Source organism: Rutilus rutilus, assembly GCF_951802725.1.
Source record: "Rutilus rutilus genome assembly, chromosome: 14".
Lineage (NCBI taxonomy): Eukaryota > Metazoa > Chordata > Actinopteri > Cypriniformes > Leuciscidae > Rutilus > Rutilus rutilus.
In genome coordinates this window covers 19703279-19729447 of record NC_140219.1, presented here as the reverse complement: position 1 = coordinate 19729447, position 26169 = coordinate 19703279, and the positions used below count along the sequence as shown (strand labels likewise).

General features: G+C 37.5%; 4 protein-coding genes across 7 annotated transcripts; 2 read left to right on the top strand and 2 right to left on the bottom strand.

Annotated features, from left to right (window-relative positions):
- Positions 1-1104: 1104 nt before the first annotated feature.
- On the bottom strand, positions 1105-8310 carry fibpa (fibroblast growth factor (acidic) intracellular binding protein a). The gene is made up of 11 exons (XM_084429912.1): positions 8031-8310; positions 7656-7766; positions 7375-7573; positions 7144-7270; positions 6926-7026; positions 5997-6130; positions 2859-2967; positions 2640-2703; positions 2472-2558; positions 2285-2382; positions 1105-1423 (listed from the first exon to the last, which is right to left on the bottom strand). The coding sequence occupies exons 2-11, from the start codon at positions 7738-7740 to the stop codon at positions 1354-1356; spliced, it is 1074 nt and encodes a 357-aa protein (XP_084286038.1). The 5' UTR covers positions 7741-7766; positions 8031-8310; the 3' UTR covers positions 1105-1353.
- Positions 8311-10012: 1702 nt separating this feature from the next.
- Positions 10013-12025, top strand: ccdc85b (coiled-coil domain containing 85B). Its single transcript, XM_084429822.1, has 2 exons — positions 10013-10537; positions 10655-12025. The coding sequence occupies exon 2, from the start codon at positions 10814-10816 to the stop codon at positions 11414-11416; it is 603 nt and encodes a 200-aa protein (XP_084285948.1). The 5' UTR covers positions 10013-10537; positions 10655-10813; the 3' UTR covers positions 11417-12025.
- Positions 12026-14219: 2194 nt separating this feature from the next.
- Positions 14220-19051, bottom strand: fosl1a (FOS like 1, AP-1 transcription factor subunit a). 2 transcript variants are annotated; one of them, XM_084429684.1, is made up of 4 exons: positions 18401-19051; positions 17573-17833; positions 16570-16677; positions 14220-16476 (listed from the first exon to the last, which is right to left on the bottom strand). In XM_084429684.1, exons 1-4 carry the CDS (start codon positions 18551-18553, stop codon positions 15898-15900), a joined length of 1101 nt encoding a protein of 366 aa, XP_084285810.1. In that variant the 5' UTR covers positions 18554-19051; the 3' UTR covers positions 14220-15897. The 2 variants fall into 2 exon arrangements, with proteins under 2 accessions (XP_084285810.1, XP_084285811.1); XM_084429685.1 differs by having other exon boundaries at positions 17573-17830.
- A 2849-nt stretch (positions 19052-21900) lies between these two features.
- On the top strand, positions 21901-26105 carry yif1a (Yip1 interacting factor homolog A). Of its 3 annotated transcripts, none has more exons than XM_084429539.1 (9): positions 21901-21973; positions 22285-22323; positions 22752-22993; positions 23175-23279; positions 23612-23690; positions 24598-24655; positions 24843-24998; positions 25101-25194; positions 25273-26105. In XM_084429539.1, exons 2-9 carry the CDS (start codon positions 22293-22295, stop codon positions 25429-25431), a joined length of 924 nt encoding a protein of 307 aa, XP_084285665.1. In that variant the 5' UTR covers positions 21901-21973; positions 22285-22292; the 3' UTR covers positions 25432-26105. The 3 variants fall into 3 exon arrangements, with proteins under 3 accessions (XP_084285665.1, XP_084285664.1, XP_084285666.1); XM_084429538.1 differs by having other exon boundaries at positions 21908-21973; positions 22282-22323; XM_084429540.1 differs by lacking the exon at positions 21901-21973 and having other exon boundaries at positions 22195-22319.
- The last annotated feature ends 64 nt before the right edge of the window (positions 26106-26169 follow it).

Here is a 26169-nt window from a genome sequence, read left to right as displayed (position 1 = left end):
ATTAATAATTTGCTATTTGACGACTTACATTTTTTTGTTGTCATTATGAATTGTTGTGATGTTAAGAGCTCCTCTTTCTATTCAATGTCACCGTTCTTTAGGTTTATGTGTCAAGTGTGGAGGTCTTTGTATATAGTATACAACCTTTTAAAACTTAGATATCTTTGGTTTATAAGGTGAATACCTAAACCTGTAGTTGCCTTCACAAATGTATTGGAAGAATGAGGCATTTTAATAAACAAATTACAAATTTGGGCAAAACAAAGAATCACTAAGAAAACTTATATAAAAATATATATATACATTGGTGCCTATTCTCAGCAGTTCTTTTTTTACAGTCTAGAATGAGAATGTCCTGCCCACTAATACTAATAATTTCGATCATAATAAATATTGCTGCATTCAGAAAAGCATACTTAATTTGGCAGAAATAGTAAGAATAGTATGTTAGTAGATATACAATATATTTGTATTTATACAAGCATGTAGAATTACATCATTTGGTTTAGTTGAGGCTTTACAAAAGAAATGATTACACATTTACCAAACTCCGTTGTCAAGTCACAAAATCAGTTGATGTTGGAGGCATTGCATTCAAGCTTTATCAAATTATACAAAGAAATAAACATTGTTTTGCTCTGCAAATGACAAAATGGCAAACAAATCTGTTTGCCATTACTCTTGTACCAAAAAAAACCTCTAGAGTACTGTGGTAGGGCTGACAGCTGTCATTACACACCATTATTGCAAAAACACACATGTACACTGTGCCACCAAGACCTGACAAATTGTGGCCCCCTACTGCTTTCCCACCCCCCAATGGGCCCACACACAGACCTCACACCCACCAGTGCGCCCACTTATTCTGGTCAAGCCAGAGGGGTCAGGAGTTTAAGGACCATAAGGGCTCAAGCCACAACATCCCTTGGACTGTTTGCATGTTAATTATCATTAGGACCCCCAAATTATGTCAGTCAAATCAAGTACGTTCAGGGCATAATTTTGTTCCATCCATCATTACCAAATACACCATTTTTTTTTCAGAGGGTTTGCCAAAAGGGAAACCCACAAAGCAGAGTTAATGAAAACACAATGCAGACAGTGTCTGTGGAAATCATGCTGTGTTTATTTACAAGTCATACAGTTCTGGAGGCCAAGGGGTGAAAGAATGAAACCGGGATAGAGGGAGAGGGAGGTGAAGACATGGACAGATGGTGGGGGGGGGTTGGGTATATTTGAGAAAAGATTAAAGAAAGATGATGATAGACAGGAGATATTAAACACCAGGCCATAAATTCATCAGATGCTAGACTGAGTTATCATGAAGAGAGAGAATGTGTAAATAAAGATTCTTTACTCATGGTACATTTTAAGGATGCAACTTTTGATGACTCCCATGTACCTGGTCCAGACAGAATGATGCCTGAGGAAAAAATCAGAGAGAGATTTAAAAATGTGTCATAACATACACAATTTATCTATTTGGTCTTATAAGAGCTTGTTTTTGTTAATACGTTCAAAATGTTCGCTTTGACCAATCAAAAGTTTGAGGTCAGTATGTTTTTTTTTTTTTTAAGAAATCAAAACTTTTTTTGGGCAAGGATGCATTACAATAATCAAAAGACTTTTACACTGTTACAAGAAAAAAAGAAATGCTCTTCTTTTGAAGTTTCTATTCATCAAAGTATCCTAAATAATCACAGTTTCTATAAAACATTAGGCAGCACAACTGTTTTCAACAATGATAATAATAATAATAAATGTTTTATTATTAAGCAAATCATATTATAATGATTTCTAAAGGATCGTGTGTCACTGAAGACTAGAGTAATGATGCTGAAAATTCAGCTTTGCCATCACAAGAAAAAGATAAATTAGCCTAAAATATATGAAAACAGTTATATAAGGAACATAAGAAAACAGTTATTTTAAATTGTAATAATATTTCATAATATTACTGTTTTACTGTATTTTTGATCAAATAACCGCAGCCTTGGTGAGCATGTAAAAACATTTGAACGGTAGCAGGATAAATACATATTTTCCAAGTGATTTGAGGTGTCGTGATTAGGTATGAATAAACATAAAAACACATTCCACAGTGGTTAAACCACATAAATGACTGGACAGGAAGCAAAGGTGACTACAGATAAAGCAATGTGCATTTGATACAGTGACCCCCACTGGTTGCAAAGAGAATTTCCCCTGAACTAAGACCTCCATATAAAGCAATTGTCCAGAAAAATACCAAAAGAAAATATACAACAGCCATAGTGACACTTACTTGAAGGTGTCAAGGATATGTGCCGAGTTAGTATAATGAGTAAGGTAGAGGTTCACATCTACTGATGTCCATTTGTCTGATCGGCAAGGTTCAATAAACTGTGAAGAGAAAAAAAGAATAAATGCTTTGTGAAAAATTTGAGCGCTTCAGACCTGATAGATGCTATTATTAAATTTTAAAAAAGTACCTTTTCAACAAGGTCAATGAAGAAATCGCGGACATCTTTTGCGTTGATTAATTTGGCGGCGATATTCACAAGGCCTCTTGAGAGATTCTACAGCAGAGGACATTTTGAAATAAAAAATCATGTAGTAAAGCATTTATTTCACAAGAAACACATGACCAACTCTCTTACCTTAAAATTGGCTTCCATCTCGATGAAGACATTAGTTTTACCCCGCAGAGCAGTGCACACTAAACTGAGTGGATGAGAGGTTTCATTATTCAGATGGCTGAGACAGAGGGAGTAACCATGCACCATTTGGACATTTACAACAGCCCTCCTCAGACTCTATTCTAATCTCTATTCTCCCCATCCAAATCACTCACTCACACACAGTGCTTGAACACACACCTTTTGTGTTGGTCTAAGAGATCCTTGTCTGTGATTAGAATTTTGAGGTCTTTGAGGTCTTGAAGGAATTCCTTATCCAGATCTACATCCATGTCCTCCATCATGTTATCTAATGGTAAGAGATCGTGGATTTTGAAAGTACAGACAGACAAAAAAGGAAATAATTTCATCAATGTGTTTTTTCTAAACTACACAAGTGATCAGCCAGAACCTCTTGACTGAATAACTTTTGTCGCTTTAACATAGATTAATCTATATTCAATTCATACAGTGAAGACTATGCAGTGTTGTTTTGCATTTGATTATTCAATTTCTGTACCAGAGTACTTCTGTTAGACCTACTTGAAAAACTTAAAGCACTGTTTATTTAATTTGTGTCTGTTCTATGGTTTATTTGTGCCTATAATTTGTTTATTTGTTCTTATTGTATTACTGACTGTTCACTTTTCTTTAAAGTCCCCCAGTGGTGAAAATCAAGCTTTTAATGTTATTTATATGTCTATGATGTGTTTTAATATGCTTTAAAGGTAAAGTGGAGGATTTTCTTTTTCCGGGTGGATCATCAAGACTATTGGTCCTCCTAGTTGTCAATCATTCTGGTGATGTGTTTACGTAAGGCCGTCGTACGTGCTCGTCCCTAGGTAGTTTTCGCTTTCTGCGCATGCGCACTTTCGGGTGTATGTGTGTGGTGAGCTACGGTTTCAGCCATTCATTGAAGCTCGCCCGTTCTCACCGGGTTTTTTCAAAATGTCTGAGGGTCGCAAGAGAAAAAGTGTCTACGAATTGTATGACAAGAAGAGAAAGGCCTCTGAAGAAAGAAACAAGACCAGAGTGTTTTTGGGAGAATATTTCACACGCTGGCGTGTGCTAAAAGCACAGGTTGGGCTTCCCACTGATGCCTCAGTCGCGAAGTTTCTACTCGACAGGTAAAGTTTGGCATGCTATTTGGAGAAATCCATTTAAAATCACTGCTAGTAAAAGTTAATGTAAGCTATGATTAGCGATGCTAGCCCTGGCACAAGTCACGCACCGACAGCAACTTGTAAACAGAGCGTGCACGAGGAGAACTAGGCTCGTGCATACTCTCTCGTGCACACGTTTAAAGGGGTGGTTTACTGCCTTTTTTCTTTGCTTGATTGTGTTTATGGGCTGCAATATAACATGTCTTCGTGTTTCGTTTGTTAAAAAACGCCTTATTTTTCATAAATTTCACCTTTATTGTAAGCCGCTTCCTCCTCTGTCATTTGAACGACCGGTTGACTTCCTTAGTCTATGAAACCACTCCCTCAGAAGCAGGCAATGAGCTCAGATTGGTTAGTTCGGCCGGTGTGTTGTAATTGGCTAAACTGCGTCCGGAATCTTCACGCCCATTACCTTTACGGGCGACAGTTGCATGTGCTCCGGACCCGGTCAAATGTAATGGTGTCAATATTGCCTCATCAGTCTGAGCCAGAATCAGACCCAGAGAGCGGTGATAAAGAGAGTCAAGCAGAACCTCCGCAAACACGGCTCTTACTAAACGTTTCTGAATGGTAATTTTTTTTTATTATTATTATTTTCTCAAAGAATTTCCATACGCTGTTACTTGAAAATGCTACTGTTTGTTAGCTTTTGAGATACGGTTTCCCCCTGATTAAACATTTAATATAACTGAATACAGGACTGAGTAATACCGTTTTTTAAATATATTGTTTTATTGATAGAATGAACAACCGTTTAACTATTCACAAAACTTACCGGTAGTTTACTCAGTTTGTCGTTTTCTTACATGATAACAGCAGCTGAAGTTTGCTGTTGCGATCATTTTTTGAAGTTTGTACACGTTTCTTATACACACAAAATAACATCGAACTAACTAGCTACTATAACCAAACAGCTTTGGCATTGGTTTGCGTTCTTGATCAAATAAAAAAATTACGTCATAAAGTATACATGGAAAATACGTTTACAAAATTTGTACATATTACAAATTCGGATCCAAAATGTTTGTACGCATCTGTCATATACTAAAGCCAGCGCTGGCATTTTTTTACATCCTTGATAAAACTAAAACATTACGTCTTAAATTATACAGGCAAATACATTTAAAATGATTAAATCTTACTTGTAGGTTGTGGCCCAACAACTGCTGCCTCTGGTTTTATAGCTGTAACTGCTTCATGTTGGAGTAATAGTTTCTTGTTGAATCCGACATTGAACTCGTGTAGATTCTGGAAGCTGTCTTCCGTAAAATGCGCAGCACAGAGAGCTAAACTACGATTGTAATTGTCAGGAACATAATCAAACTTAAATTTTAACCATTGTTGACGAACTACAGCGTCTGTAGGAAGCCTGAACACAGAAGACCTGACAGCTACAGCTCTCTCCACTATAACTCCTCCTCTTCGACAGCAGAACATGTTCCGGAGGGAGGGTTGATGTAAATGTATGGGTTAGTTACGTATAAAACCCGGGAAGTATCTCGTTGTAGTCCCATTAGAGTCGTTTTTGTAGGCATTAAACTTCCTGATTTTTAAAAGACGATATCTCCGCTTACGTTGAACTTTCAGCGCAGCAACTTTGCAGATACTGTTCATGCACCAACAGCAACATAACAGTATTTAAAATGAAAAAAGTGAAATAGCAATCAACCACCCCTTTAATAGGCGTTCCCTCTCGGGAGCAGGTAGAGTGTTACGCACGTGCATTTTTTCAAAAAGTGGAGAGGGCGGTTCTTTTCTAAAATTCGGGAAAATCCTCCACTATACCTTTAAGACAAACCATGCGCAAATTCAACACCATCGCTGAGTATTTTCTCTTTGAAACTGCAGTGAACCAAGGACAGTCTCAAAAACGCGGTGTTTGAAATCGCTGGCGTTTCTGACGTCACAAACTACCATGTAACCAAAAAAATATGTAATTTTGGCGATCAAAGATGGGTTTTAAGGGATAAAATAATTGACTACAGGGGGACGTTAAAAATGTTTGAACTTTATATTAGTTATACTAGTAGTTTTTGCAGTGGTATCGAAATTGGAAATGACATTGTGAAATTTAGTTTAGTAGCCATTATACAAGAATATTTGACCACTGATTGCAACGATTGACCAATTTCAAGTATTGCAGTTGGCTGTGTAAGAGCTGTGTAACTGGTCTTACCAACAGCTCCTAGAGTCCAGTTGTTGATGAGCTGCCCAGCACAGAAGGCAAAGTCCTGGAAGGTTAGATACAGCAACTTTTTCTTCCCCGTCTCAAAACGATTATTGGCAAAGAACACTATTGCAGCATAGTCTCTGGAGGAGGAATTGGCAAGATCGTTTAGCAAGAGAAGGTGAAAAAGCAGCAAATCAGCACTGAAGCAACTGTTCATGGGATGAATATATCACTCAACATTTACCAATACATGTTTAAGATCAAGTGTATCTGTTAACATTATTTACATGAAAACCAACATTAACAAAGGTTAATCAATGCTCTAAGAATATATCGCTCATTGTTAGTTCATGTTAGTTAATGCATTAACTAATGTTAACAAATGAAACCTTATTGTAATGTGTCACCGAAACTTCAAGGAATAGATCTAAGCAGAGTAATTTAAAGGGATACTCCACTTTTTTTGGAAATAGGCTCATTTTACAACTCCCCCAGAGTTAAACATTTGAGTCTTACCGTTTTCGAATCCATTCAGCCGAACTCCGGGTCTGGCGGTACCACTTTTAGCATAGCTTAGCATAGATCATTGAATCGGACAGGACCATTAGCATCTCTCTCAAAAAAATGACCAAAGAGTTTTGATATTTTTCCTATTTAAAACTTGACTCTTCTGTAGTTCCATCGTGTACTAAGACCGACGGAAAATGTAAAGTTGCGATTTTCTAGGCTGATATGGCTAGGAACTATACTCTCATTCCTGCGTAATAATCAAGAAACTTTGCTGCCGTACCATCAGTCCAGCAGGTGTAATGATATGACGCAGCGCCTGAAAATAGTCCCCAGCTCAACTGTTTAACTCTGGGGGAGTTGTAAAATGAGCCTATTTCCAAAAAAAGTGGAGTATCCCTTTAAGCAAATGTTCATTTCTTTCTCACCTCGCTAATTGATCAGGTAACAGAAAGTGCTGCCGTATGTTTTCCACAAGGGGGCCCTTGAGTTCTTCCACCACTTTGAACACTCGCTTGAAGTTGTCAAACTATATTTGAGGAGATAGATATAATCATTTAATTCCCAAAAGTGTCTTGGTAAAGCATCCAAGCATAAATCATGTCAATGAGAGATATATAGTTTCAAATAGAGTAGGTCAGCCCACCTGTCTTCTGCAGCTCTTCAGCGTAATGCCTGTCTTTGTGCTAACATCATCAAGGTCTTTTTTTGTTCCTTTGGAGAGTTTTTTTCCCAGGACCTCTCGAACAAACAAATCATCAAAAGCATAATACCTAGAAGAAAATGTGGATAAATGTAGTTTAAACTCAATAATACAAAACTATTCAATCAATAAATAAAAACTATTTCAATTGGCAAGACACAAATCAGTGCACACCGTTCAATGAGCATGGCTTGTCGGTCTGGCGGTATCTGAAACAGAAGCTGATTGGCTAGTTTAGCTGGGTGGTGTAAAAGTCTCTCGCACATCTGGAAAGTTCTGTACTGGTCCATGGTGTCACTGAGCAGCACTTCTGCACTCACCTCACACTCCTCCATTACACCTCCTTCTATCCGCACCGTCACTGCATCATTCACTATGAAGGCAACCACATTGTTATAAACTTCTAAGCAGGTATTACAGTAGTTCATAGTCTCATGCACTAAGTTATACTTTACCTGTATATCCATTCAACCACAGTTGATACACCTCTTTGTCCATAATGGTGGTGTTTCCAACAAATACATCCAGCTCCACAGACATCTTGACATCGGTAATGTATGTTTAAGCTGTACAGAGGCACATGGTCATGGTAAGTTAATACCAAACGGATGCTTTTAACATCCAGTGACTTTGAGTTGAAAGGATAGTCTCACTCTTTGGCACTTTTTGCAAGTCAAGAACAAGACTTGGCAACAGTAACGTTAAACGAAGCTACGGCCGTTAACAAATCATTAACCATTTAACTAATCCCTAACACAATTTAACACACCACACATCTCAGACATGCTACATGACGTATTTTCCAAATATACTAAGTGGACTTAACTTACCAGACACACGTGACAAACGTATTACCGCGACGGCTGGTTTTGAATCACATTCAGATGTCACAGCATTAACGTTAGGTTTCTTTTTTGAATGTCTAGTTCCTTTCAAAATGTACTCGCTCGAAAACATAAGCTTATCGGATACGTACGTAGAAATAATTATCACGAGTCGATTATGCATTGGTAACCATCACAGTTATGTTTACCAAACACAAACTGTCAAATCGAGCGACTTCGCTTCATCCATAGCAACAGCACACCGTTATGATTACTTCCGGGTGTGCGCCGCATTCGTTTTACGTCACATTCACGTGACTGTAGTTTCAGTGAGTGAGTGTTCGGGTATCACAACAACTGTATATTAATATGAGCCCACCGTCAACTGAACTGGTCTTATAGTCAAATAGTGATCTTTGTGACTTTAATAGGTTTGAATAGGAATACTGACACTTTGAAGTTAAAAAATATAGATGTCAGGAGGAGTAAAAAGAGATTTTGCTACATTGAATAGATCCTATTAAAGGACTATCCTACAATTTGATTGTTAAAATGGAATGCGTGGTTTAAAAAAAAAGAATCCATCATGGTGATAGTGGTAGCCTTCTAATAACAAGAGCTTTAATTTCAGGTAGAGGTAACCTAGATAACCAAGAAAAAGTTACTGACATCACAATTCTGGTCTATGATGCCCTTGAGCCATTTATAAAGGGAAATGTCCTTGTCCTAGCATAGGCAAAGCATCTGTGTGGTAAACAAAGTAACCAAATTAAAACGTTCACATTCCCTAGTTCACCAAAATCCCTCAACATTTTAAAATGTATTTTGAATTGTAAATTGGCAGGGAAATAACATTTATTTAAGATGATTTTATATGTGAGAACATGATCTGATTTATTATTATAATGAAATACCAGACTCAGAGACAGGATTATCATCAAACAGGTATTTATTGGACAGATAAAACGCACAGGTGAATAGCGAGGTGAATAAAGAGTCATTGATGATTGATAATAGTGAATAACAAAGTAATTTCCTTTAACTAGCTTGGGAGGAGACTATGACCGGTGAGTGGAGGAGACTGAAGAGCACACACTTCGTGGATGGTTGGAACAGGTTTGGAAACAAATAGTAAAAATACACAGGAGTGCTTTCAAATAGTTTCTTACATTTCCAAGAAGAAGATTAGACTGACAAAGACATATTCTCTGCTTTCAATATGTTTCCAAGTAGCCTATAACCATTCCATCATTACCAGCTTATTATTGGATATTTCATTACAATAATGTTAAATATGTATAGGCTACTTTTTAATCCCCTGCGCAGCAGTTTAGGCAACATAAATCTAAATGTTTTCCTTGCACCCAAACTGCAATTAATTAACTGAATCCACCAAAGGAGCGCAAGCGTGTTTTTGACATGTCCTTATTATTCTGCACCTCTCCCCTATTGTCTTGCATGCCTTTGTTCACCCCTCCCGTTCGTTTATCCGAAAGTGTGGCCTGTTTCCATTCTCACTCCAGCAACCCCCCTCTCACCCCTGGCCCTGGTTAACACCCACATTGTTATGTCCTCGTGCGAGCAATTGTGCTGGAGAGCAGGGAGGAAGGATGTGGCTAAATACCATGGCTTAAAGTAGAGAAAAAGCTTTTGTCACCCTTTCCGTTAGTTTTGTGTGTGTCCCGTGTGTATGCATTGCAGTCTCATCGCCGCAGTGGGAAGACCTCACCCAGAGATATTTCAACATAAACCAATAGCCTTTGAAATACAGTATCTCTTCAGTGGTAGGAGCTTTAGACAACAGCTGTGAGAGGGAAACTCTCACTAGCCAGGATACAGTGCAGATTTTACGGTAAGGGAAGAGGGGAGGGGGTGAAGAGAACAGCTAGGGGGAGGAGAGGAGGAGATGAGGGAAGACATCACTGCCTCCAACCACCACCACCGCCAAAGGAAACACTAATCTCAAGGAACATCTCAGCGAATTCCTCAGGAATCACCACGAAGTAAACCCGCAGGCTGCAGGCAACCTCGTTGATTCGGATTATCCGGCATAGTTTTTTGGTAAAAACCGACCAATCGCATGCAGCACTAGTGTAACCTGCCTGTCCTACATTTTGACTCTGATTTATTTATTTATTTTTCATATTTATAACGCGTTTTAGGAACGCTAGCGATTGGATATCTTGCCTATTTAGACAGTAAATAATAACGTGATTATGCCGTGGATTGCACTGGAATGAGTGGAAGTTAGGGCGGAGAGAGAGAGAGAGAGAGAGAGAGAGAGAGAGAGAGAGAGAGAGAGAGAGAGACGGATGCGGACGGACATTGTGATCCCTGATAATACAGAAGAGAAGAGATGCTCCACGGGGATTATTTTAAACCTCTCTGTTGACCTCTCATCCCATCCCGAGGAGCAGGAACAACCGCGATTGAGCTTCAGTGCTTCCCAGAAGCCCAAATACTGAGAAATTAATGCTGCCAAATACGATTTAAAACACCGAGGAGAGAGAGAGGTAACGTTAGGCCTGTTCAGTGTTTTACAATCGGGATGAGCTTGTTGTTTTAATCGTTGAACATGGTCAAAGACAAGCCTGTTTGCATATAAGAACTGTGATTTTCCCTTATTGTAGGTTATAAATATCGGACCGAAGAGGAAATGGCCGTTTTCTTCGTGCCTGGGTGAGGAATGTTGCGATTCATTTACAGTGACAGACATCTCATGTGCCTCGTAAGACTTATTTTGTAGTTTAACCGCTGTAATATCAATTGATGGTGAATTTGTCTACAATATGGGGAGCGACAGTGAAATATTGAACCGGGAGCTGTCAAAGATGTCCGATGAAGACTTGCTGACTTGTTCTAAGGAAGAGCTGGTGAATCGACTCCGCAAAGAAGAATCGGATAAGATGTCCGCTCTCATACAGCGCGGCCGATTAATAAAGGAGGTCAATAAACAACTGCAGGGACATCTGCTTGAAATCAGGGAACTCAAAGTCATCAACCAGCGGCTGCAAGAGGAGAACCAGGAACTTCGGGATTTATGCTGCTTTCTGGACGACGACCGTCTGAAAGTGAAGAAGCTCGCGCGTGAGTGGCAACTATTCGGCCATCACGCGGCCAAAGTGATGCGCGAGGACCTCGGCGGATACCTCAAGAAACTCGCCGACCTGGAGCGGATGCAGGACGGTCTGGTGAAGGAGAATCTGGATCTGAAGGAACTTTGTTTGGTGCTTGAGGAAGAGTGCGTGAGCAGAAGTGATTCCAGCCCGGGTGGCTCCACGGATCTCAACATACCGTGTATGGTGGCCCGGGATGTGGGTGACGGGAGCTCCAGCACCGGGAGTGTTGGCAGTCCAGACCAGCTGCACTTGGTGTGTTCACCAGATGACTGAAGGAGAGGAGCAGAGCCATATTACTTAACCTTCTCTCTTGATGCTGAGACAGACTTTTTGTCTACAAGAGTAGTTTACATTTTCTGGAAATGACATCTCAGATTTCAGTGGAAAAAAAATTGACCAGGACATCAGTAGGCTAGTTTACTCATGGCCTTTTGATGCCATAAGTACAGTTTCTCTATATTTCATTGATTAACATTTTATAGTTGGCAGACCTTTAAAACTTGAGGGAAATTATTGGGTGCCAGACAAAATAGAATTATTTTTAAGCTTTAAAGTGACAGCCTTTTCTTTCCAAACCTGTCCTCCTGCTGGAAAATCCATCTTTAAGAAATAGTTTACACAAAAATGCAAAATCTGTGTTTATTTACTCACCCTCATGTCATTCTCAAACCTGTAGACTTTCTTTCTTCTGCAGAACACAAATGAAGATATTGTGAAGATATTTCATTTGAAGAACTGTTTTTATCCATAAAATAAAACTCTTAGGTGTCCAAAACAGAATTGGACCCCATTGACTTTTACCGTACAGGCTTCACAAATTGGGGGTTTGTGAGGGAACTGCAAGGGGTTCATGAAAGCTAATAATTAAATTATAAAAGTGTGAAATTAAAATAATTTTAAAATAAGACAAAATAAAAAAAATATTTTAGGGCAATTTTTCAGCTGACAAAAATGTTTGGGAATCCCTATGTTTGGACAGAAACATAAGCATTTTCATAATATCTTCTTTTGTTTTGGTATGGAATGAATGAGAGTAAATCATCACTTTCCCCTTAAGCTGTGTTTTGGAACATGGTGGCCGGTTTCTTGCTGGTCTAAGCTAGTCGAAAACCATCTGGACCACCTTAAAATGATATGACAAACTGGTCTAATTCGGGTCTAAGACGGTCTACCGGCTTGAACTTTCTAGAAACCATCCACCATGTTTCAAAATCTATACATTTTCCTGCAGGCCTATTTATCGTATTAGTAGCATTATTTGAATGTATGTTTTTCCAAGTGTTGCTGGAATGTTTCCCTCTCATCTCTTACAGGGGTTGTAGATAGGGGCAAATTAGGGTTTAGTTTTGGGGTTGACATTTTAAACAACATTGGGAGAAACTGCTAACTTTTACCAGGTTTTACTGTGCACTGATCTGTTCACGGGCTGATGTTTCTCCTATGATGCACTATGACAGGGCTGCAATGAATCTTCAATCTTTAGAGATTCACATTTTTACTGATTAGAGCCATATACTATAATGATCTGTTTGAGATCATTTACAAAAAGCACTGAATCATTTTCAACAATGGAGAGGAACTGGTAGTATCAAATGATTGTGCAAAGCAAAGCCTCCATTGTAAGCAGATCAGATTTTTTTGTGAAATAATATGGCTGTTTTCGCTATTGTGGAGGCCCAAGAATGATTCACTGGAAATGCACATGTTACTAGACCACTTTTCTACAGTATGAGATTGTTAATTCTTGTTTATTTTGAACTGGACAGTATAATTCACTAGATGTAGTGACGTGTGCTCCACTAAACAGTGTTACTGTGCTCTGCACTGAATCCAAAATGAACTTTCTTTTGCATTAACCCCACTTTAACCATAGCTGTACTGTACAAAGCTTTTTGTGTTCAGTTGTTGCTTTGACAAGACTTTAATTAATACATGCTGAATTGACACTGATGTTTGGAGGGGAAAACATTGAAAGAAATGTAGTTTTAAAATTATTGTGCTATATATTGTTATTATTATAGTCATTTTTGTTATATTTGCTGCATTCTACAAGACCCCTCCTACCTAGGATTGTTCTGTTGTACATGTTTTTATTCCAAATATATGATCAGTATTATTTCAATGACTTCAGTTTTATAGCTACAAGACCCAGCTCTCTGATTGATTAGCGTTTGCTTTGTTTCAGGCTATGCTCATAGTAATTGAGATAGCTTTAAATACACTTGACTGACACACCATGTTCTGTTCTGATCTTTTTTTCCTCATACTTTCACTTTCCATGAAAAAAAAAAAGAAATGATATATATATATATATATATAGCATATAATGAAATTTCCCCTGTCATCCATGGCTTAACGAGGCCATAGTCATGCTGTAGCTCAGGCCTTAATTTATTGATGTTTCACTGTTTTATTTTTGGCATGCTGTTTGCACAGCAGCACCGGAGCCAGAAATACTTTCACTGTGACTGGCATACAGAGGTCCTTTCAGCAGAACATGTGCTCGCCGGTTCATTCAGTACAAACTCTTCATTATCTCAATCATATGTTCTCATGTCCCCTCTAAGTGACTCACTTGAAATCAGAGCGATAACAGAGGACACAGTGTGGAGGAAATAGGGTCGCCATGTTTATTTAATATGCTCTCTGTATATTTATGTTTTTTGCCTCTTTTACCTCATACGCACTCTTTTACTTTGCCACTTTTGTTTATCCAGACTATTCATCTTTAATTGTTTTTAATGTATTTTCCATCTTTTTGTCACCATAGGCTATTAATTGCACTCTTAAAAATAAAGGATACATAAAAAACAAAGAAACTTTAACATCAATTGAATCTTTCCATTGCACTAAAGGTCCTTTAATAGTGGAAAAAGGTTCTTCAGATTTTTGGAAACATTTTTCACACTTAGACTTATTCGTCTATGGATGTGAAAACCCCCTTTTTAAGTGTGATAATATTTTTTTATTTTAATAATCCTCGCACACTTGTCATGCAGAGCACATGATTTTTTTTTTCCCATAAGCACAAGCATGCAGATGAAACGGAAAAAGAAAACACAGAAAGTTTGTCCTGAGTAGAAATTTGATTTCTGTTTATTCTTTCAAAACATCACATTAAGATCAACACTGTTAGAGGAGGGTGTTTAACAACTGTTTCCAGTTCAGAGGCAAATGTGTTTGTGACTCATTGAACTTTTTTTGACGTCCTACTAGGAAACTGCGCGCTTAACCCCTCCTCACACCCCTGCTCACTTTCCATTATGTAACTTACTAAGCCTTTACTTCATTGCATATATCCGTGTGCCCCCTGAAATAACATTACGGCTACAAAAAGACTTTTGAAGGGGCAAAACTTAAACAGCTTTTTCATACAGAATAGAAATAAATGGAATTGCTAATTTTAAGGCACTATTATTTTACAAAACATCTCAGAAGTCATAATATTGTGTAGTATTCCCAATAGCAGCACATATTTTCAGTAATTGTTTATTTGATGTTAAACAGCATGCAACATGTTTCCAGTAAAAAGTATTTAAAAAAATATCTCGTTTTCAAAAATAAATACAAAACTATATGTGGTCAAGCAATAGTTTATCCAATACAGTCCATCTTAATAATTTACTTCTACTGGCCTGCGAAATCATTCACTTTTGTACTTGTAGGGAAAACCCACTGTAGTGTAGCCACTGAAGTGTTTGGTGAAGGTCAAATATAATTTAACCAGTGTAACAGTAAACCGGTCATTGAAGTGTACGTTCTCAGTGTTGAGATGTGGGTGTTGCGGGCATTGTATGTGAAGAACCAGGTATAGGCTGCATCCCTTCAGTTTCTTTCAAACTAGCTTATTCAGCACACACTGTTATTATAACATTATGTTTCTTAAAACCAAGGTTAAAAACATAAAATGACATGACAAAGAAATAGCATTACGCTGGCTGTGTAAATCCACAACCGTGCACAGCAAGACAGTATAACCAATACAAATTCAGATCCATCAATTGAAACCATAACATTTCTAAAATGAACAATAACATACTAATAAATAACTTAATAGACAATCTTTAAAAATTGCTTTAAACATCCCTTCCTGAAAGGCATAATGGTTGTGCTCACAAACTTGCTAGTAGGCCAGATATTTAACTGCGACACTACCATCAATGTTACGCTAAATCTGTAGTTAAAATAAATGAATATATATCAATAATATTATCATTAATGCCACTAGTCAAACGTTATGGGCTTTAATGTCAGTCAGTTTTCTTTTCAGTGTTATATATATATATATATATATATATAAATACAGTATGTGCTGTGATGATTTCAGTCTACTTCATATGAAAGATGCTTTTACCTCTCGTTTTGCACTACACATGCATAAAGGTGAAGTGTGTAATTTCTGCGCCACTATTTCTTTCACCAACTAAAATGGCAAAAATAAAGACCATTTTTCTGAAACAAATCACACTGTCTGTCATAGGTTGGACAACAGATGCTCCTGGTTTAGCCAGTATTACTGATCAGCCAACGAATGGCATAGTTGTGTCTCCCTATTAAGCTGGGACGTCAAAACCGTTACACACATCACCTTTAACTCGTGCTTCTGTATTCTTATAATGCATTTAAGTGACTTGATAATAGCCATTAATAAAGGTAAACAGAATACACAGATAAAAGCATAACACATGCAGTACTTGCTTATGCTTGCATGTAGTAGTAAGGACACTTTTGGAAGTCATGAACACGTTGAGAAATCAAAGGGTGAGGATGGTTGGTGAGTTGAGAGAATGATCTGACTGATCCCCGCTGCTGCTGCTGCGGCGATGAGCGACACCACACGGCTGAGGGTTACGAGAAGGCTGGCTGGTACCGTGTTGAGAGGGGGCGAGACTGAGGGCTTGGGATGAAGTCGCTGAGCTGGTATCCATCGAAGATGGGTAGCTGAAGACCAGGCTGGCAGAAAAGGGAGTCAGAGATGGAGTGGAGATGAGGACAGGAGTATGAAGAGACTCTGATTCTAGAGGTATGCTGGTAACAGTGGAGGCTGAAGCTGGAGGTGGGATGGTAATTTTGGGTTTGGGTTTGGGGTTTTTAGGCTTGGTGTAACTCTTTGATTCTCCAGAGGGTCCAGGAAGATCAGGGTCCGCAGGCTCAATCTTGATTCCACTCAGTGATGGGAGGTCACTGTTGGAGTCAGAGTCCGAGTCAGAGTCCTGGACTTTGCAGATGGGTTTATGGGCCTCGAAGACCAACTCAAGCTTTTCTTTTTGCTTCTGAAGCTCTGCAATCTCCTTCTGCAGACGTGACTTTTCATCCTCTAACTGGTCAGTTTGCTGTGAAAAGTTGAAACGTTCAGTGTTTGGGTCCAAGAAATACAAAGACATTTCAATTGAAAGGAAATGTCAAATGAAGCTAAATTAACTTACATTTTGCAATGTGTCAGTCAGTTCGCGTCGACGATTCCTGCACTTAGCCGCAGCCATTTTGTTACGTTCCCTTCTAATTCTACGCCGCTCAAGTTCCTCAGCGGATAGCTGGAGTAAGAAAGTAAAGCAAATGTAAGAAACGTGTAAATAAATTCATATTCATGAGGTAGTTTGACATTGTACACAGGTAGGAAATGTATAAAATACAAAATATATATAAATCTTTGTATCTAATTGGAACCATGGTCAACTCAATTTTTATAGTTGTTAAACTTGTGGAAATACTGCCATCTAGGGGATGAGATTTTTAATTATATTGCAAAAATCATCAACTACCTTACATTCTGAGGCAAATGGCAATTTTCATCTCTATTATGAATCAATTTATATTCTGTAAATTAATTTCTCGCTCTCTTTCTTTTGTGAGCATCATTTGCAGTTTCCTGTCCTTGTACTGATGAATCACCTGCAAACACCCTAGTGACTCAGGAATGAGTCATATTCCTTTACTCCAGTGAATCACATGATATCCCATTTCCTGTCTCAATATTTCAGTCTCACACTGCCATACTCAAGACTTGGATGCATGAGTCAAGAAGGATTTCATGAGTTAATATCGATCGAGCATCTCTGCGATTCATCCTCGGTAGATGCTGTCTAGTATCTAGCATATTATAAAATCATAAGTATTTAAGAGTCTTATTCTATGCTCAATACATAGTTCCCACTCTTCAATAAGCCCAAATGAGATTCACACCCTGTATGTATCAGCAAACACGTTCACAGATCACACATACACACTACAGACTCACAACAGGATATTACACAATCTGTGTCTTCCACGCTTTGATTTAGAATACACGCATGACTGGGTTTGAGTTTGGTTTTGGCCAAGACCACTGACAAAAAATGGAGAGGATGACAGGTGAACATGGTGACAAACCATGCTGTCACAGTCTCCCGTCATGACTCATCACGTAGACAGACTGACAATTAAACTTACATGTTCATTATTTCTGCTTCTTGTTGAGCTGCCGACAGCTGTAGCTGCTCTAATAACACCTGGCCGGGACAGATGTGATAGAGTAAGTTGAGGATTCATAGATGGGATTCTTGGTGGCAGTGGGTAAGATGGTCGAAGTGCCCTGGATGGCCCTGGGGTGCCCAGAAGGGAGGGCTGAAGCATCCATTGAAGGTCCTGGTTTGAAGTTATAGCATTAAGACTGGGCACAAATTGACTGGATCCTGCCACAGAATACTTCTGCTTTAAAGTACAGGAGACACAGATAATATTTGATCAGTTACCAAGGCACTGGCATCAGAGATTTAAGGAGGAGACTTTATTATATCTCATTATGACGCAAAAACCCATTGTTGTTTTATTTGCAGAAACACCCAGATATAAACACCAACCTGAATAGGCAATCACACTTATAAAGATAATAACATTTTTGTTATTCATACTACTGTATGCTCTTATTTGGTCAATACAATTTAAACCAGGGGTTCTAATTGTACTCCAGGGGGTCCACAATGATATTTAAAACGTATGGAATTACATTTTTCATGTCAATTCAAACATGCCTGAATATGAATTACAACTCATTTCTAATTAAAATACATAATATGCTAAGCATTTTAAGTATAATGATATGTTAGTTTTAAAATATCACTGAGGTAATTTATCTTTAATGAACAATGAAAATGGTACTGTAACTGTCAATTATTATATATACTTGGTTAAATGTTAATTGAAACTGTTTTGAAATCTTAAATTCCTGAAAGAGTATAACATTATTATCTTGTTAGATATGATATAAAAGACGCTTACCTGTTGTTGTTGCTGTTGTTGTTGATGGTGGTGGTGTTGTTGTTGAGTTGTGACAGTGGTTGTAGTGAGAGATGCAGAGCTCGAGCCTGATCCAGAGCTGCTTTCTGGGAAGGTCCGGTCGATTCCTCTGCCCAAGTTTCCGTAGTTGTACATGTATGCCGTTTACTCTTTAGTAATCCAAGGAAAACTGTTGTCTAAGTCTGTGAAACTCTGTGTTGCTTCTTTCTTTTCTGGGTCTGCTTCCCGAAAAGGTTCCTCCTACTTATATCACTGACAGTTCACGCGAAATTCAAAAGCAAGTTAAAAATCCACCTTATTGCGGGAAAGCGGTAGAATCCACCACGATACACCTGGGGGAGTCTTAGACGTTTCTGTCAACGTTCAAAATGTTCATATTCCATACAGCGATAGGATAACATGTAAAAAAAATAAAGTTTTAGAATATATATAACGCGGTTCTGTTTTCTGCTAGACTGGTGGTTCCATGTGTTCACAAGAATAAATATGTGATCAAGAGCCGTTCAGTTTTCGCCCCTCCCATCTTACGGGAAATGGTGCAGCCGGTATATTTGATATTTTTCAATGACGTATAGTCACATGGAAGATTACGTATATGACCATATTTGGATTTTTCCGGGAACTCCTTCTGCTTGAGCTAGTGATATGCGCTCTCATCTCTAAATCGAAACTTGAGCTTTTTACAGCCACTTTTTATAATTTAGTATTAATTTTATTTTTTTAATTAATTTTTATAATTTTTCCTGAACTAGCATGTGGGTTTATGTTAACACTTAGTAAGAAGTGTGTGGTCTACATTTAATTGGTCACACACAGCAGTTCACGTACTCTTCCGATGAGTAAATGTTAAGAGAGTGGTTGATCTTCCACAAGGGAAGTACATTGAGGTTTCAGCACGTTCCTGTGGAGAGACCACTTTAAAGCACTATACACTGAATGAATGCTATGAATGAATGAAGGGTCATGAAACAATTTTCACTGCTTTTCACAATTTAGCTGAATCATCCTTACAGCAATGAAAGGGAAAATGATTCATCGTGTCAGGGAGTGAAATCTTGATTCATGACCTTTCCTTCTCTCTTTTGAAAACCACAAATGATTGGGCAGTTCACCGTAGACCTGCAATCTGGTTTATTTTAAGCGCAAACATTTTACAATCATAGAAGATACTTGGAGCAAGCCTGTGCTTTTTATGTAAGTTGCTCTCACTCAGTCCAATTCCTGTTACAATGTTCACATCAGTGTCAGAAAAATATTTTGGCATCTTATGAGAGTACTTTTTCCCTCACCATATAAAACACAGTAGTGACCCTTTGTTAAATGCTTCTGAGTCAATCATCTGAAATAATTCTAAATCCAAACAATTAAAGGGATAGTTCACCCAAAAATGAAAATGCTGTCCTCATTTACTCACCCTCATGTTGTTTCAAACCTGTATGATTTCCTTTCTTCTGCTGAACACAAAAGAAGATATTTTAAAGAAGGTTGGTAATTAAACAGTTGCTGGTCCTCATTAACTTCCATAGTATTTTTTTTTTCCTACTATGGAAGTCAATGGGGTCCATCAGTCGTTTGGTTACCGACTTTCTTCAAAATATCTTCTTTTGTGTTCAGCAGAAGAAAGAAAGTCATACAGGTTTGGAACAACATGAGGGTGAGTAAATGAGGACAGCATTTTCATTTTTGGGTGAACTTTCCCTTTAAGGCTAACATCACCAAGTATTAAAATTGTACAAATTATTACAAGGGGCATTTTAATATCTGCTTGGGTAATTTCTATACATTTGGTGGCATTTTTGACCTAGTTAAGTTCTTATCCTGGTCCCTCTGACATCATTCGTACTTCCTGAATTTACAGTGCCAATTTCTACATACTGTAAATATGTTTTTCTTGTTTTTTGTGAAAACACAAAAAAGAAAATAAAGATATTTTAAGTTTTATTTTTATTACCATTCAAATACAGTCATTGTTGTTTATGACCACTTTTCAAAACATATGAGCATAATTTTCAGCATCATTATGACTCATTTTGGACTATTACAATGCACTCAGTACACTGATCTGATTGTGCCAAATGAAACGTTTGTAAAAATGAAACCAAAAGACTGCAGGATATATCTGCTTATCTGCTTTCTCCACCCCCACCCCCCTATTTAAATGGTATTTTGAAGTACATGTTTCAGATTTCTTCTGGTAAAATCTGGTTCTGTCCAGAGTGTTAGTGCCTCATTAAGTGAATTATGACATAAGCAGAATGGAATGCTGTGATGACACACCCCTTTTGCAACTCTCTGCAACATGCCTCAACATGTAGGCAAGGTGCTTCTTGCCCAGTGAGATAGGATGTGCTATTACTCAAGGCTTGGTACTGATGCAAGCTATTTACGTATGTTGACGTTCTGGACACTAAGAAATTAAGGGCACTCCCCAATGCCAGTTATTACACGTATCCAACCAAATATGTTGCTATTCTTTCATTTATCACAAAAATATGATATATAACCAGCATGATACCAGATAATTTTACAGTTTACCTGAAAAAAAAAAAGCGTATTATTTCTCACACACTTAGGTGTAATTATTGCATATTATGATGTATGAATGCTTTTATTTAAATGATTTCCATTCTCATAGTAATTGACTTTAAATGTGACATTAAAGACATGAATTGAATAAATTACGCATCATTTCAACAGGCCATAAAAGATTCTAATTCAATTGTTTGGCCTATTACAACAAATATATTCGGGTGTCTCAACTTCATGACTGACTGCAAAAAAACAGTGAAACATGAAAAAGGACAACTCTGTGGCAGTTATTTCTTTAAGATAATCGCTCTCTTTATGTCCAAATCAGTTTATCAGACTTATAAAAGAGTTTTTGTGGACCATTTTCCTGCATAAAAGTTGAAGCTCTGTTTTTATGAAGTTGTAATTTGACACTTTTATGAGAATACTGACAATTAAATGTCACCAATTATTATTATTTTTAATCAATGTGGCTCTACAAATCAAATGACCTATGATTATTTTTAAGCATCAGAAGCATAAATCACATGTATTTGTTATGAGAATGTTTAAATATGTTTAATAAACTATTTTATCAATAACTACAGACCAAATCAGCTTTCTAGCTAACCCCTACTGAGTGAGTTTAATTAGACCATTATTTTTATTTTGTATTTGTTTTTAAATATTATTTTAAATATTCATTGAGCCATGGTCCTTTTACACATTTAATTAAACGTATGAGAAAATGTAAGAAATAAAAAAGGGATGAAGCTTAATATACGCAACTGATTTACTGTGTTAAAATCATAGACTTTAAAAAAAAAATCCTTTCGGGTATTTTCCTTTCGGTTGCCTAGTACCACGCAGCGCTACTACCTTTTTGATTGCTTTGTTTGCAGCCAATCAAAATGCACGAACTTCAGTCTACGCAACGGTCATTCTAACCAATGGAATTATGATGTTTTCCATCTCTGCCACGCAGGCACATTTGTCATCAGCCAATGAGAAGCGAAGCGAGGAGGGTGTTAGGGTGAAGGCGTATCTGTGAGTATAAGCTAACATGAGAACTTATTTAAAAAACAATATTTCAAACTTATATTATACGTGACTACCAGTCGTTTGTATCCGCATGAAGATACATGTAATTGTAATCATTTTGGTATCACATTTAAGATTAATCGGACATGTTTTGTTAGTCATCTTTCAGATTAGCAACATAGCAAGCTAGTATATTATTACTAGTCTGATGCTGCTGACATCAGATGCAACATTTTAGTGGGGAGACTTTAATCGCTTAGACTGCAGATTTTTTTTCTGGTGAAGCTGATCAAATTATTTTTTGGAATTCAAAGCAGGAGAGAAGATGGATTTTCAACAGCATGGACACCGGGCAAGTACGTATGAAAGAACGTGGCAAAAGATTGTTGTTCTTTGACATACGTGGACAACTAACGTTACATACTGTACTTTAAAATCAGCAAAGTCTGAAATGAATACATCACGTGCAGTTTGGCACCAAAGTACAATGCAGACTGTAGAGTAACTGATTAGTTATCTTAAACTAATTAGATATCTTAGTTTGATGACGTGCTGGGTGTACTCTTTGCCACATCACATGTAATTAGTATGGACTGCTTTTATACCACAGGTCATAGTAAAAATAAAAAATGGAAAGAAGGATCCTATTATTTGAGAAGCATAGCCATACATTTTATGTGAGTTCTGCAAAGGGGATGTTGCTTTATCCGTCATTTCTCATCGTACAAAAATAATAAATAGCCTAATACAAATAAAAATAATTGTTTTTCTCCATGGCATGCAGCAAAACCCAGAGCCAGAGCATCTCCACCCAGTGGGGGTCCACTTCTTTTTGATGACACCAGTTCTGGGCCTCCTCCAATGAACAATCAGAACTACTACAGTTCAGGCTATAATATGGCTGAAGTGTCAGCGGGTGGTCAAGAGCCTGGAGTGGGCAACCTCTTTGCAGATCCGATGGCCAATGCTGCCATGATGTATGGCTCGTCACTTGCCAATCAAGGCAAGGATATTGTGAACAAAGAGGTGAGATGCCATGTTTGACTTGGGAGGTGCACAGTGATATGTTATGATAATGTGTGGAAACAACTGATCTAACTATAGATATCAATCATGCATTGCATCTGGCTTCTGAAAAATTGTAATTAATTTGATTTGTGTATTTATTTTTTTATTTTTTTTGTCCACCCTGTAATCTATTCTGCAGATTAACCGGTTCATGCCAGTGAACAAGCTGAAGAATTTATTTGCAGTTGATACCAAATATGTCATGAAGAAACTGATGATTCTCATTTTCCCATACACACATCAGGTAAAATGTAAATTCCTAAATCAAATAGATAATTAATGTTTATTAACATTATTTTCTCATTTGAATCAGAATTACTACTTTGTTTGCTTGACAATTTCTTTTGTCTCCAAATATTCTTAAAACTAAAAATGATTAAATGGAGCACAAAGTTTATTTAATCAGTTTTAATATTTTGTCCCTTTATCATAAATTAATTTCAAACTTGTCTTGCATCACCCAAATTCATGCAGAAAATCTAAAATTATTTAAAAGGTTTGTCTTGCCTTTCTTTGACCAGGTTTAATATAATCTTTTGCTTTTTTTTCTTTGTACGTTTACTCTGATATGATCAGGACTGGGAAGTACGTTACCACAGGGACGCTCCTCTCACACCACGCCATGATGTCAATGCTCCAGATCTCTACATACCCAGTAATTGATGTTTATTATTCATTTTGAGCAATCTGAAAAATCACTGATCTATGCGCACAACATAAATTATTAAACATCTTGAAAATAATTTGAGTTTCTCTAAGGCCCAAAACAAACATTAAGCAAGTATTTGAATGCAAGCTCAAGCTCAATCTTGTGAATTACTGCACTCTAAAAATGCGTCAGAGCACAATGCATAGTCTGCTCTGCGTTCTCAGCATTACCACAAGTGCCGATGTGGTGGACATTTCCATAAACTGTCTCCTCCTACGGCTAGTATTCTCTCTCCAGTCAGCCAGGTCACTTTTTTCAGGTAATGGCAGAGCAGCAGTTGAAGAGAATCTTTGTGAGTAAGTTAGATTTTATAAACATGTTTATAACTGGCTAGCTACCCGAATAATTACACGTCCTGATGGCACAGACATTTGAAGGGAACTCTACTGCTCCCTTGAGTACTAGGCTTTGTTAAAGACGTATTCCCCCGGTTTCACAGACAAGGCTTCAGCCTAGTCCCAGACTAAAATGCATGTTTGAGCTGTTTTAACTGAAAGCAACTTGCACTATATATCTTTTTCAATATGTCAGTGCCATTGTTTTGTAGAAATGTTTTTTTTAAACTTATAAAGCTACATAAATGCCACAATTGAACTAAGGCGTAATCCTGGCCTAATCTAAACCCTGTTTGTGAAACCGGGCCTGAGAGTGCGCAACAAAACTATGCTTACATTGCATTTGCATCTGTTGACATATATCTGCATATATTATGCATAATAGTAAGATCAGAAACAGCGTATTGGTGAATTTATAGATTTGTAGTGTTATTATTAGTTATTATATTACAATTATTAGTTGAGTTATCTGCTCAGTGTAGATTTCCTCATCAAATCTTTTTTTTGTTTTCATTTAGCAATGGCTTTTATCACCTACATTTTGCTGGCAGGAATGGCTTTAGGAATCCAGAAACGGTGAGTAATGGTGATTATCATAGGAGAAGCACACTGATGTGTCATTTTATAGACATCCTGTTGGATTTGTATAACAATAATTAGTCAACTAGCCTATTACATTCAGTAACACTGATGTGACCCTATTAAATGGGATTCATAAATGTTTAATATGACATGGATTTGTTTGTTTTCTCTACATGTTCAGGTTCAGTCCAGAGGTTCTGGGTTTGTGTGCAAGCACAGCTCTGGTGTGGATCATTATTGAAGTTCTAGTCATGTTGCTCAGTCTTTACTTGCTCACCGTTCACACAGACCTCTCAACGTTTGACCTTGTTGCCTACAGTGGATACAAATACGTGGGGTATGTTTCTGTTGGATATTATATTGTATTAGAGCCTAGTTTGTAATTGGGTTATGTGTTTTTTATATAGAATTAAAAACTATTTTTGTCTTTGTCTTTCAGGATGATTTTAACAGTGTTGTGTGGACTGCTCTTTGGCAGTGATGGCTACTTTGTTGCTCTTGCTTGGTCTTCTTGTGCCCTCATGTTTTTTATTGTGAGTTTTGTTTAGGAATTTGTTTAAAAGTGATGCTTACGCATTTAAGTTTTTCATTCTTTACATTTTTTTTTTCAGGTTCGTTCTCTAAAAATGAAGATCCTTTCTTCAATCTCAGCAGACTCCATAGGTGCAGGAGGGAGCGTCAAACCCCGCTTTCGCTTGTACATAACTGTGGCATCTGCTGCCTTTCAGCCAATCATCATTTACTGGCTCACCGCTCATTTGGTCAGATGACCTACAGTATTTATACTATGAAGGAACTTATAAAATGACAATGCTGGACTGGGATGGCTTCAAACTTTAGCATTGTTTAAAAAAAAAAGTGACTTACCATGATTGTGTTTTTTCACAGAGGATTTATGTGGACTGATCTTCAATATTGGCTTCATCTGCAGATCAGTTGTTGAAAATATAATCTAAAAGTTTTACGGGATTGTGTTTTTCTGCCATTTTCACATGGAGAAAATGGGAAAATGACCATCCGACTGCTCTTGTGACTTTGCCATGCTGCTTTAGTGTCACAAAATCCAGACTTCTTTTTAAAGGGATAGTTCGCCAAAAATTACGATTTTCTCACCCTCATGTTTTTCCAAGAAAAGAAACACTATGGAAGTCAATGGGAGCGGTCAACTGTCTGGTTACAAACATTCTTTAGATCCTCTTTTGTGTTCAACAGAAGAGAGAAACTCATACAGGGTTGGAAAAACATAATGGTGATTAAATGGAAAAAAATTGGGTGAACTATCCCTTTAAGAAGCATGCTAATCGATCTGCCCAGTGCTGTGATTCTTGTGTGATGTGTAATTGGTGAACACATGGTCAACTCAAGTGCCCTTTTCTGGTTATCTGTGCATGAATAGCAGTGTTTTCCTCTTTATAGCAAAATAAAGTCCATAATTTAGGCCTTTGAGGTGTGTAGAACTGTTTTCATCTTGAAAATTAAAATACTTGACTTTTGTTGTGACAGATCAT